Here is a 14,489-nt window from a genome sequence, read left to right on the forward strand (position 1 = left end):
AGCTAATTAAATGTGAGACACACAGCACAATTGGAAAGCTGGCAGTGTAATAGGAAGACTACACTACATAAACTCTCATTATTATGGTTTGATTTAATAGAGTTAGAAATCAAGCCCTGGCTGGTGTGGCTCAGTGGATTGAGCACCAGCCTGTGAACCAAAGGGTCACTGGTTTGATTCCCAGTCAGGGCACATGCCTGGGTTGCAGGCCAGGTTTCCAGTAGGGGGCACATGAAAGGCAACTGCACATTGATGTTTCTCCCCCTCTCTTTCTCCCTCCCTTCCCCTCTAAAAAATAAACAAATAAAATCTTTTAAAAAAAGAGAAAGACATCTTTATTTACTAATGATGTTTTCTCATCTAACTTTCAAGGAGACAAAGTAAGTCTCATAATAACAGTGGATCTCAAATGTAAAAAGTACTATTCTTTATCTCCAAATGTTTATCCTAGAAGCTCTTGAACTTGTTCTGGGTAAATGAAAGTTTCTTTTATGTTTCTCTTATTTATTTATTATGCACATTATTATAACCTCTACATAAGAACATGAAGTCCAAGAACAAAATTTCATCATTTTCTGGAAATTACACTAATTCAAGTGAGTAAACAAAACATGATTTTTCAATTATATATAAAATGGCACAAACTTTCATGACCTTCTTATTTCAGTGAGACACTTATTAAGGATTAGCAATTTAAAAGAGTGTTGAATTATTAACATCTGTTAAGGATTTGGGAAGACAGATTATCAAGATGTCTTTCTCTTTTTGATCCTAATTTGAGGGAATAATTTTGAGTAGAAAATATTTCACATTTCCCCAAGGGAGAATTTGACCCTTTGGAAGTCATAACTTCTTCAACAGTGATTAGCACTTACATAAACAGGCGTTTTAAAGAAGAGCCTGTCCCTTGTTGCTAAGCAAGTTTCACAGGTCCTTGCTAAATCCCACTCCTAGACAATTAGTTCTCAAGTCCCACTTTTAATGCCCTATTGGTTTGGCATACTGCAGCTAAGTATTACCTACCAATAGCATAAAGTTCCCTCGACCAGCCAATGTTGGATCTTTGCCTAGCCATAATCCTGGCACATAGTATGCCTCTTGCTTTATTTTAAGTAGTTTCTGCTGTTTTATTACATACCAAAGTACTGGCACAATCTACCAAACTCTGACACATTATGTTGGTTAAATACTTGTCCTGAGGTCTACCACATCTACTATTGGTCCACTCATCAGAAGAGCGTGAGCCGCCTTTCTATCTGCATTTACTATTAAAACCAGAAACCATGTCATTAACACAGGTTACACTGTTAGACTCTGAATGTTTAATCATTTGTCTTTGTTGAAGCTGGTGCTTAGATAAAGCATAATTTACCCTAAGGAAAAGACATTTGGCTTGAGGAGCAGGAGGTCAGGATAGGCATGAAAGATAACTATTGTGAAGCTTTCCAAGAACAGGGTACATGCATGTGCATTTGCTTTAAAACATTTGAAAAGAGTAATCTAAATAATCATAATAGGAAACTTGGTGAATATTTACATCTTACTTTTTTTATTTGGTAATTTTTTTCTGTGATTTAAACACCCTGTGAATATAAAAAATTAATATAATGTTAACATTAAGATAACTTGCTTTTGTACTTAATGACTATATTCTACATATTATGAATTCTTGAATAAAATTTCCAAAAAATATAAAGTCACACTAAGCATTGGTAATTATTAAAACTCTTGGATTATTTTACATGACTTATAGAAATAATTTTTTTTTAAGTTTTAGATTATGGCATTTGTTTTTACTTACAAAATCTGATTTTAAGTGCTATCAACTTGCAGAAATCTTAAATAAAATATTCAAGTGTCTAAAGAAAACATTTAAAAGAGTGGCTTTACTATTATGTCATTACTCTATTTTTTATTTTTAGGAATACACAATTGACATAATTTTTGCCCAAACCTGGTTTGACAGTCGTTTAAAATTCAACAGTACCATGAAAGTGCTTATGCTTAACAGCAATATGGTTGGAAAAATTTGGATTCCTGATACCTTCTTCAGAAACTCAAGAAAATCTGATGCTCATTGGATAACAACTCCCAATCGTCTGCTTCGCATTTGGAATGATGGACGAGTTCTATATACTTTAAGGTAACGCTCTTTAAAAAGTGCAGGTGTTCTGACTTATTTTCCATACTAATGTTTGATCAACTCATGCATTTCCATTTTTTAAAGTTGCAAAGAAATATGGAGCTACTTTCATACACTGAAATCTTCTATGGTGCAATATTTTGGAAACATTTCTCAGTGTAACGCTGATTTTCAGTGATGTCAGAAAACATCCTTAAGAAAGGAGTAAATGAATACTGATACATAAGATTCAAATTTAATTATTACCTTGAACATACTTACTTATTATGAATAATCCATAATAGAAAGATGTTCATGATAAATTAAAATAAAAATTAGCATGCTTAACAGTTCACACTCTGCTAATTGTGTGTGGGGGGGTGTGTGCAAGCACACAGGAGCTCACATACGTGTGTGCTGATGTCCTGAAGGACAAATTTTCAACTGCAAAAAGAGATTATACTAAATGTATGCAGAGGTGGTTTTGTTCACTAGAGAGGAAAACATTAAGATTGTCTGACTTATTTATGAAAGCTATAATGTGACCACTTAAAACTTTGAGTTTTTAAAATTATTATTTTTTAATATATCAAAGTCCATTGTTGTAGACCAAAATAGTGTTTGAAAAGTAGAGAAATATCTTCAATGCTGAAATCATTTCTCATTTTTAATATTTTCCATCTAAATAGATTGACAATTAATGCAGAATGTTATCTTCAGCTTCATAACTTCCCTATGGATGAACATTCCTGCCCGCTGGAATTTTCAAGCTGTAAGTGACAAAACACATCAAAATGTCAAGAATTTTAGGCTTAAAACCTGTTTATTTAAAAATGTTAAAAAATCAAATCATATAATTTTCAGAAGTGTTGATTATGTTCAGCTCCCCTAGATAAAATAATTACCATGACATTTGTTTCTTGTACTTAAATTGAAAATGATAATAAATACTTAGTGAATATATGTATTTTATTATATCATTCTTCGTACATTTTAGCTTTATCCAAGTGCCCATTTTATATTTTCTTTAAATAAAGAAGTCCTTAAGATAGGTTCGTGTTAAAATGTTATTGCATTGCCATGAATAAAAAGTTAATTCAAATTTCATGCAACTTCCTCAGGCAAGAATTAACTTTATTACATTGGGTTTTAAAAGATGTTTCACAGATTGGTTTGTCAAAGAGTATTTACTACATGAATAGCAAACATTTGCAAAGTCTTTAAGGAGTTGGAAACGCTAGGTAGAAATAAGTTTTCTTTTCAAAAGAGAGAATGACAAATGCCATCTGATCTCATATGTGGAATCAATGATTACGATAAACTGATGAACAAAAATCCGCATAAGAAATTGAAGCCAGAAAGATAAGAAAGTTTGGAGCCATTTTGACCTGATAACATTTGCCAAACAAGATACATTTAAGCTTTGATTTTGACAGCCTTGTACATTGGAAACTTAATAGAATAAAATTTCCACATGCATTTTGGTTACAAATGGCTGGGCACAGTATAACATGAAGTCCCCTCCACCATCCCGCTCCACAACCACTGAAGTCTGAAAGGAAAGTTGCTTCTGCAATCAGTATACCATGGTGAAATAACTCATTGAAAGATGTTAATGACAAGCTGACCTCACAAGAATTTGCAAGCCAATTTTCGTTCAATTTGTTTATCCAAAAATGTCCTTGTGAATTTTCTGGAAATGTTGCAGAAATAAAAACATCCTTTGTGAAAGAATGAATTCTAGACAGCTAAAAATAGGCAAAGGCATTTTCAACAGTAATAATTAACAAAAGGTTAGTATCCAGAATATGTAAAGAATTCAGACAAAAAAATAAAAAAGAAGAGAAAACTCAAAAAATCAATGGTAAATTGAACAAGCAATTCTACAAAGAAACTTAAGAATCTAATAAAAATATTTAAAACTTGCTAGATTTCATTAGTAATAGGAAAGTGTGGAATAAAATACAGTCTACAAACCAGTAAAAATAAAGAACACTTTCCACGTCAATGTAATGAGAACGTAGATGTACTTGCACTTTCACATTCTGCTCATGAGAGAATAGAGTATTATATTCTTCATGGAAAATAGATTGACCTTGTCTCATAAAGTGGAAATTATATTTAACCTATGACCCGACTAGTCTCTATGTAGGTGCTTGAGGTCTGCCCAGAAAAAAATCCAGCCACTATTAATATAACGAGAACAGTTTGTATGACATCAATGTAACCGGGCAGCTCAGGAGAGTGGACTGGAATGCGCATGCATGAACAATGATGACTTCACTGTACTAGTCAGTGGGGGCAGTAGACACCACTGAGTGAGCATGTGTACTGTGTGGCTATTGTATTCAAAATGCCTCAACTACTAGAGCAATGATTCTACATCAGATTTTGCATTAAATTGAACTTACCTTTGTGGAAACTAGTTAGGTGATTCAGAAGGTTTTCAGGGACCATGCAATGAGTGAAGCACAAATAAAATTGTGGTACAAATGCTTCAAAGGTGGTCGATCATCTGTTGAAAGTGATCCATGTTCTGGAAGGCCTGCAATAAGTAGAACACCTGAGAATGCTGAACATGTACGGGCTGCAATTAACAAAGATGGGTGACTGACAGGGCTGGGAGAACTTTGTAAGGTCCCAAGGTGCCTACTTTGAAGGGGTACTGAAGCATCATTGTCTTATGTACAATGTTTCTTGTATCTTCATCAATAAATGTCTCTATTTGTTATATTACATGCTAGATACTGCCTGGCCAGACCTTTATATCTTAGAGAAAGTGTTTTATATCTGTGTTTTGTTATGGATATACAATCATGTTACTAGCAGCAATGTTATTAATAGAAAACAGAAATCATTACAAGCATCTGCAATAATAAAATAGAAAATGTTAGTACATTTTTACAATGTAAACATTATAGCTACAGCATGGATAACATAAATATTATTTTTTTCTTTTATTTCTATTTTTATTTTTAAAATTTTATTTTTATTAAAGTTTTCAGTGTGACATTGATAAGATTATACAGGTGTCAAGAGAAGATTTCTATGATACTCGATCTTTTTATTTCATCGCGTGCTCACCAGCAGAAATCAGATCATCTTCTGTCACCACACATTTGTCTCCCTTCACCCTTTACTATCTCCTGCACCCTTCTCACCATACTGTTGTCTGTGTCTATGATTTATGTCCCACATATGAGTGAAATCATATGGTTTTATGCTTTTATTGATTGATTTATTTCACTTAGCATGATATTCTCAAGGTCCATCCATATTGTTGCAAATGACAGTATTTCATCTCTTCTTATTGCCTAGTAGTATTCCATAGTGTATATACATATACATATGTGTATATATATATATGTATATATACACACCACAACTTCTTTATCTAGTTATCTATCTGTGGGCACTTTGGTTGTTTCTATGTCTTGGCCATTGTGAATCATTCTGTAATGAACATGAGGGCGCATATATGTTTACAAATAAATGTTTTCAAGTTTTTAGGGTAGACACCCAGGATGGATTGCTGTGCCATATAGTAACTGTAATCTTAACTTTTTGAGTAACCACCAATACTGTTTTCATAGTAGCTGCACCAGTTTACATTCCCACCAACAGTGAATGAGCGTTCCTTTTTCTCCACAACCTCTCCAATACTTGGTATTACTTGTCTTTTTGATAATAGCCATTCTAACCAGTGGTATCTTATTGCAGTGTGATTTGTATTTCCCTAATAACTAGTGACATTGAGAATCTTTTTTATATGTTGGCCATTTTTGTCTTCTCTGGAGAGATGTCTGCTCAGGGACTCTGCACATTTTTAATTGGTCTGTTTGCTTGTTTGGTGTTGAGTTCTTTATATGTTTTGAATATTAACCCTGTGTCAGAACTGTTGGTTGCAAATATCATCTCCAATTCAACTGGTTGCTGCTTTGTTTTGTTGAAATTTCTTTTCTTGTGCATAAGCATTTTAGTTTGATGCAGTCCCATTCATTTATTTTTGCTTTTACTTCTCTAGTTTTTGGTGTCAAATTCATAAAATCTTCTCAAGACCAAAGTCCATGAGTTTAGTACCTGTGTTTTCTTCTATGTAATTTATTGTTTCAGATCTTATATTTAGGTCTTTGAGCAATTTTGACTTAATTTTTGTACATGGAAACAAACCATAGCTTAGTTTAACTCTTATGCATGTGGGTTTCCAATTTTTCCAGCACCATTCATTGAAGAGGTTTTCATTTCTCCATTGCTTGTTTTTGATGCTTTGGTCAAAAGTTATTTGCCCATATACACATGGTTTCATTTCTGGGCTCTCAATTCTGTTCCATGGTCTGTATAACTGTTTTTCTGCCAATTCCATGCTGTTTTTATTTTTTTAATTGTTGTTCTGTAGTATAATTTCAAATCAGGTAATGTGAAACCTCCAGCTTTGTTCTTTTTTTCTCAGTGTTGCTTTGGATATTTAAGATCTTTTATAGTTTTATGCAAATCTGATGGAATTTTTGTTATTTTTCTTTAAATGTCATTGGGATTTGAATACTTCACATCCTTCATTAACCAAAGCATGAAAAAGGAGGGGGTACATTTCTGAATTTGCAAAGGAGGATGGAGATTAAACTCACTCAAAAGAAAAATGACTACTGTATACATGAAAATTTCTTTTTCATAAAGCTAAAGTTAACCACACACAAAACCCAAAACTAAGACAAATAACTTAAAAAAGGAAACAGAGGGAAAAAATGTGCAATACCACCAAACAAAAACAACAGCAGAAACACAAAAGAGAAGAACTAATGGAGGCTCAGAGCTGCCAGATAACAAAAGATAAAATGGTTACAGAAAATCCTTACCCATCAATAATCAACTTAAATGTAAATGGAATTCACCAATAAAGATGCAGAGAGCAGCAAACTGGATCAAAAAAATAAAATCCAACCATATGCTGCCTTCTGGAGACACATCAAAGTGGCAAAAACAAAGACTCAAAGAGAAAGGGTAGAAAATAATTCTCCAAGCAAATAACACCCAAAGAAAAGGAAGGGTAGAAATGCTTATATTTGACAAAGTAGATTTTAAGATAACAAAGGTAACAAGGAATAAAGATGGGCATTTTATAATGATAAAAGTGATACTACATCAAGAAGACATAACACTTTTCAATATAAAGGCACCCAATTCGGGAGCACCAAAATATGTAAGGCAACTACTAACAGTATCGAAGGGAAAATGGACAAAAGCACAATCATAGCTGCGGACCTAAATACTCCATTGACAGCTCTACCGTCTAAACAGAAAATCCGTACAGAAATGTCAACCTCAAATAACACATTAGACCAAATGGACATAATTGACATTTACAGAGCTTTCATCTCAGAACAAATTATACGTGCACATCAGACATTCTCAAGGATAGGCCATGTGTTTTTGGATCACATGACGAGCCTCCACAAATTTAAGAGGACTGAAATAATACTGAGCATAATCTCTGAGCACAGTGCTTTGAAGTTGGAAGTCAACTGCAAAAAGGAAGTAAAGAACCTCACAAATATTTGGAGATTAAATAGCACACTAGTAAAAAATGACTAGGACAAAGAAAGAATAAAAGGTGAGATCAAAAGACATACAGAGACAACCCCGCCCTCTAATTGCTGTCAGTTCATTCTCTATCTATGAGTCTGCTTATATTTTGTTAGTTTATTTTGTTCACTAGATTCTAATAAATTCAATGAAAAGATATACAGACACAAATGAGAATGAAAATATGCCATATCAAAACTTCAGGGATGCAGCAAAAGCAGTAATGAGAAGGTGTTCATATCACTGCAGGTTTCTCCCAAGATACAAGAAAAATCTCAAGTAAGCAACCTAACATTAATTCTTAAAAAGTAGAAGAAGATCAAAAGCAACCCAAAGTCAACAGAGGAAAGAAAATAATAAAAATATATTATTTTAAATAATAATAAAAATTGCATATTTGAATGGAATAGAGAATTCATAGAGTGTACAAAATTTTAATACAAAAAAAGAGTTGGTTCTTTGAAAAGATTAACCCCTGGCTAGACTCACTGAGGAAAAAAAAGACTCAACATAAAATCAGAAATGAAAGAGAAGTTGAAACAGACATCCACAGATATAATACAAAGGATCATGCTAGAATAATATGCAAACCTATATGCCACCAAATTCAATAACCTAGAAGAATGGATAAGTTTCTAGAAATACATTACTTTCCTAGACTGAATCATGAGAATAGGAAAATCTAAATACAGCAAACAACAGTGAGGAAATTGAAACAACCATCAAAAACCTCCTGCACAAGAAATGTCCAACCAGATGGCTTCACTAATGAACTCTACCAAACATTTGAAAGAAGATTTTATACATATCCTTCTCAAACTTTTCTGAAAATTAACTAAGAGGCAATTCCTCCTAACACATTTTATGAGGCCAACATTTACCCTGATAGCAAAACCTGGCAAGGATAACCCTAACCCTCCCCAAAAGCTAGGGTCTAATACCTTTGTGGAATATAAATGCAAAAATCCTAGCAAATGGAATATAATATATCAAACAAATAATTCATTGCAATCAAGTGGGGTTCATTCCAGGGGCACAAGGATGGGTCAACATAGGCAAATCAATCAATGTAATACACTATATTAATAACACAAGGGATAAAAATAATCTTATCAAATAAATAAAGTACTCAATAAAATAGGTATAGAAAAAATTATCTCAACATAATAAAGACATGTATGACAAACTCTCAGCTAATATTATACTTAATGGTGAAAAACTAAAACCTTTTCCTTTAAAATCAGGAACAAGACAAAAATGTCCACTTTACCACTCTCATTGAGCATAGATCTGGAGGTTTTAGCCACAGCAGTCAGGCCAGAGAAAGCAATAAAAAGCATCCAACTTGGGAATGAAGAATTAAAAGTGTCACTTTTTGCAGATGACATGATTCTATAGACAGAAAACCCTGCAGAATCCACCAAAAGAACTATTAGAAACAATAAACACAGTAAAGTTGCGTGATACAAAATAATGTACAAAAATTCACTCCATAAATATATTAAGAGAAGGAGAATATAAAATAATGTATTTATTAGAGCATCAATCAAGTAGAGTTCAATAAAACTAAATTAAGCTGTGTTATTCACAAATGCACATCAAGGGATCTGTTACAAAAATCAAGTGAAGAAGTGTCACAGAAATCAGGTTGGTGGTCTCCTCTAGTTGGCAGAGGAAACATTGTACTGGAGTGCACACGTGAGAGTTCCAGGATGCGAGCAAGGTTCTATTTCTTGATTATATGATTGTTCTTTAAAATGTACACATAAATTTTATGCAGCATTTTCTACTTTTGACATATACTGTCATACAAACATGATGAAGAATTTAAAAAATCGTCTTTGGATGATGTTGATATTGCAAGAGGTAACAGATTTTGATCTTGCTAATCTATACACTTTATTTTAATCTATTATCTAGATGGATACCCTAAAAATGAAATTGAGTATAAGTGGAAAAAGCCTTCTGTAGAAGTGGCCGATCCTAAATATTGGAGATTGTATCAGTTTGCATTTGTAGGGTTGCGGAACTCAACTGAAATTTGCCACACAATCTCTGGTAAGAAGGAAGCACAAAATACTGGTATGAGTTGGAATCTATACTTTTACATATTTTTATAGCCAAATTAAACCTGTTTTTTTTCTTTCAGGGGATTATGTTATCATGACAATTTTCTTTGACTTGAGCAGACGAATGGGATATTTCACTATTCAGACCTACATTCCGTGTATTCTGACGGTTGTTCTCTCCTGGGTGTCTTTTTGGATCAATAAAGATGCGGTGCCTGCAAGAACCTCACTGGGTATGACATATACTATCATGCTCCAGTATCATCGGATTTGCACAATTTTTTTAATGTGATAGAAGTTTAAAGTTGAATATATTAAAATATTTCTCTACACTAAAAAATCAAGCAAAACTAACCCTCTATTGCAATATGATGTTGAAATATATATATGAAAAACAAGAAAGGAAAAGAATTGCAAAGAACTTGAAATTTTAGAAAATGTTTTATTTTCTCCACTAATAAATGTCAAGGAAAGCATAAACACACAGTAAAAATTGACATATGACAATCATACATAATTGCTGGATTTCAACATTGTCAATCGCTTTTCATCAAGATTTTATTTTCCTTTTTAGCTGAACCCCTAATAGCCAACATTTATTGACTGGTGTGTAGTGAGAAGGCTTCGAAGTGCCTTGCTCTCACAATAGTGCTAATGAAAGTCAACGGTTGTAAAGGAACAAGAAGCTTCTAGGCTTCTGTAATCTATTAAATGTGTACTTAGTCCGCGAATATTTTGAGAGTTTCTTGTAGAATAACACTGATTTAGAAGGTAATTTGTAATTCATAGTTGATAAAGTAGACTTTGGTTCTCTTTCTTTAGTAATCTATTTCAATAATCAACATCATATAATAAAAATGTTTCTAATTACTATACATTTGTTTAAAAATGATAACTTACATTCATGTATTGACATACAAAGACAACTCATGGATCAATTGATTCATTCCCAAGAATAGTGCAGGAAGTGAATCATGTTACTGAACATTGAAATGTAAATCACATAAAAGTGGCAAGATACAGCCTGAGGCCCCTAGCCCTGTACTTGAAATGCAGCCCCTCTGGGCATCTAAACAGAAATGTAGACATCGCTAGTGGATCGGATGCACTCATACCTGAATTTTGTTTCCTATTTAAATAACTATTATTTCAAATTACTTTTTGTGTTAAGGTAAATAAATGGGTACATTATTTATACTCTACTTTGAATATGACTTGAGTATTATATATTTGTCTTTAAATGTTATTCTAGTATTTTTTGCTAAAGAGAATTTGAATGGACGATTTCTTCCAACAGGTTTGTATGAAGGCAAAAATCATATGCCATATGTTATAAAAAAGAATAGCCAGATGTAGATTTATTTTTTGCATGAATTTGTATTTTTTAATATTAGGAAATCAACTATAAAGATAAGTGATAGATTCTACCTGAGGAATATACCTTATAATTGTGGGTCCTATGTACTTGGGATGTAATGTTTTTTTAAGTATACATACATATATATAAAATTCCTTGAACTCATTTAATCAACATTGCATTTTAATAAAGTTTTATCACATGCTTTTTATGAGAGGAACAATGTTCTAGGTGCTTTAGTGTTAACAGTGAATAATACTTATAAAACCTTCATATTTATGGCAATATTTTAATGGTGCAATTTAAGTGATGAACAAATACAAAAAGCACAGAATAAAATGTCAGTGAGTGATAAAGGTATAGAGAGAAAGCAACAAATGGCTACGGAATGGCAGGGGTGTTGGTAGACATACTGTTTGCTATTTTATCTCGTGGAGTCGGGCCAGACCTCTCTGAGGAGGCAGCAGACACAGGGCAGTGTGGGGGCTAGCCTGGTGGGTATGTGGTAAAAAGATTGCTCAAGCAGGAGAGCCACAAGGTTCTAAAGTGGGGTCTTCCTTATCAGGCCGTGCTTGAAGTGCAGGAAGAAACTTGTGGCTAGAGTTGACTGACAGGTGGTAGAAACGAGATTGGAGAGGTGGCCGTACTTAAATTATAAGTAAGTTTTAGTAGATCTTTTTAAGGCTTTGGGGTTTTATTCCAAATGGGATAGGGGATTATTGCTGAAGTTTGAGCAGGGAAAGCCATGAAGGAAATATCAGTGAATCTGATTAATATCTCAATAAAATTCAAAAGACTGAAATTTCCCAGGGTACATTTTCCAACAAAAATAAAAGTAAATTACAAGTTACTAAAATAATAAAGATTATGTCTTGATGTATTTAGAAATTGAAACATGGCCTTTTAGATAACCCTTGGGTCGAAAGAGAAATTAGAAAATATTTCAAAGTAAATTTTAATAGGTATTTAATATATAAATGTTTGGAAGATACAGGTAAAGCATTGCTTAAAGGGGAGATAATAGCTTTATAATGCTAATGTTATAAAGGAAGAAAGAGTTAAAGGCAGTATTCTAAGTATCCCTTTTATGAACAAATAAATACCTTTCTGCAGGGTGGAGCAAAGGTAGGTTTACATGCAGCCTCATGGCAGCTAAAAATTGGATAGTCTATCACTGTAGAGGAAAGGAGGGATGGGGACAGGCTTTCCATTCCTGCCAGTCCTCAGAATGTGGATGATTAGAACACACAGGCGCAGAGAACACACTGAGCATAATGTAGCTATGGTTACCAGCATTTTTTCTGTGAATCACAGTAATCATACCCTTTTGTGTCTTTTGTTTATTTCTGCTTACAATATTGCCAAATCAGATGAAGGAACAAAAGTGGTCTGTTTGGCTATTTCTCATCTTCTGTTGTTTCCCTCCCTCCCCAGGCATCACTACGGTTCTAACGATGACAACCCTGAGTACAATAGCCAGGAAGTCGTTACCCAAGGTTTCCTACGTGACTGCCATGGACCTCTTTGTTTCTGTGTGTTTCATTTTCGTGTTCGCAGCCTTGATGGAATACGGCACCTTGCATTATTTCACCAGCAACAAAAAAGTAAAGACGGCTAGAGACAGAAAGATAAAAAGCAAGGCCTCGGTATGTTAACAATCTCCATTTTATAAATAGCAATTTTTCTATTAGAGATACTGTTTTGAACACTCGTGTTATACTTACTTCCACTAACATGGGTGCTTGAGGCAACTTGACAAAAAATAAACAAAATGAAAATAAAACTGGAGTACCTAACATTGTCCGTTAAGGAAATGTATTTATATTTCCCCTTAGAAAAGTCTGTTGGATCACCTTTGTAAAGACTGCTTTTGTATGCTGTGAATTTTCTCCCAGTCACGGGTTCTTGTAACTAAAACGTTATTTAAGATCGTTCTTTAAAGAGATTCTGTGTTTATGTGAGGAAGTGGAATTTGAATAAGTGGTGGCCCACTCATTAATTTACCTTTTAGAGACAAAGATTCTGCCTTAATGTTAGTATTCAGCTGTGTTTGAAAGTCAGAGCTATACAGTTCTTTTCTGGTATCTGTATATTTGTACTCTCTCCCTCTTCCCAATCATGTATCAATTTTACATCACATCAGGTTGATATGTTAGAACTGATTCTAAGATATTCAAGGGTTGGATTATTGACTATAATTTCTTGCTATAATGGTAATTACAAAACCTTAAAGTAATATCTAACAGTGAAATAGCAGGCGCGCCTCTAAGTTTTGTCTATGCTCATACGAGTACAAGTGCAGTGGTTTGCACTAGGACAGCCTTAGGAAGTGGAGGGCCTAAGACTCAAACCCAGATCTTTTTGCGTGCCAGAGCTCAAGTGTGTAATCCTTCCTTTATATTTCCTTTCTTCAGAGAACTCAGAAAGTAAGCATCCAGTTTTCCAACATTAATTTAAAAAAGTATTTCATGCTGACTCCAGAAAATGTTTTCAAAGTGGATTTGTTCCAAAGTACCCAAATAAATGAAAACTGTATAAAATAGCTGTGCAAGGGAGGCAAGCTTGTAAGCCTACCATAGAGATTATATAATGAGGCATAAAGTTTTCCACATTATCTCCTAACCTTGTAAATTCTAGGGTTCAATGCTTTGTTCCCTGCCCCGTTTTTATTAGTTTTGTTATAAAATTTGCCATACTTATAAATTATATTTCACTTCTCATATTATACTCCAAAAATCAAATCTTTGTATATTTGCTTTCAGAAAACTACAGTATCCCAAGAAAGCAGAGCACACTACTGACATTGAGAACTGTCACTGAGAACTTCACATTGTAGAATTAACCTGGGGGTTTCTCAAGTTCACATTGTTTTAACTTATGCATAGGACATATTATGACCTCTGAAGGGACAAACCACCAAAGGGCAATGGCGTCAACTTTAATATTGACTTAGTAAATTTTAGGTAAAGAGAAATGCAGGTGTTCTACCATTTTCCTTTAATCCAAGCCAAGCACATCTCTGGATTTTCTATTTCATCATTTACTCCTCCACAGCTATGTTCAGTCACTACCTTGAAAACTTTACTTATGGAAATTGTGAACGAAAGCCAGGCAGTATACAACCGCACATGGATTCTGCAATTTCATTCTATGAATATAAAATGTAGGTACTAATATTATAACATCTAAGGATACTCAACCCATGAGTAGCTGCAGCTAATCACTTTGACTCCAGATCACTCATTCTCAATCACACTGCATGTGACATTTTCTCAAAAAGGTAAAAAGGGGAGTGTAGACTTTAAAATTATGATGTTTATTTAATCATTCATTTACCAAGTATTTATTAAGGACACACGTT

General features: G+C 33.7%; 1 protein-coding gene across 1 annotated transcript in view; it reads left to right on the forward strand.

Moving 5' to 3' along the window:
• GABRG1 (gamma-aminobutyric acid type A receptor subunit gamma1) overlaps positions 1-14,489 on the forward strand; it is a 56,357-nt gene that overhangs the window by 28,492 nt on the left and 13,376 nt on the right. Inside the window, exons 4-8 of the mRNA XM_024573781.3 lie at positions 1,923-2,143; positions 2,812-2,894; positions 9,623-9,760; positions 9,852-10,004; positions 12,563-12,774. Coding sequence (XP_024429549.2) covers positions 1,923-2,143; positions 2,812-2,894; positions 9,623-9,760; positions 9,852-10,004; positions 12,563-12,774 — 807 coding nt within the window. The remainder of the gene's footprint in view (positions 1-1,922; positions 2,144-2,811; positions 2,895-9,622; positions 9,761-9,851; positions 10,005-12,562; positions 12,775-14,489) is intronic.

This window comes from Desmodus rotundus, chromosome 4, assembly GCF_022682495.2.
Source record: "Desmodus rotundus isolate HL8 chromosome 4, HLdesRot8A.1, whole genome shotgun sequence".
Lineage (NCBI taxonomy): Eukaryota > Metazoa > Chordata > Mammalia > Chiroptera > Phyllostomidae > Desmodus > Desmodus rotundus.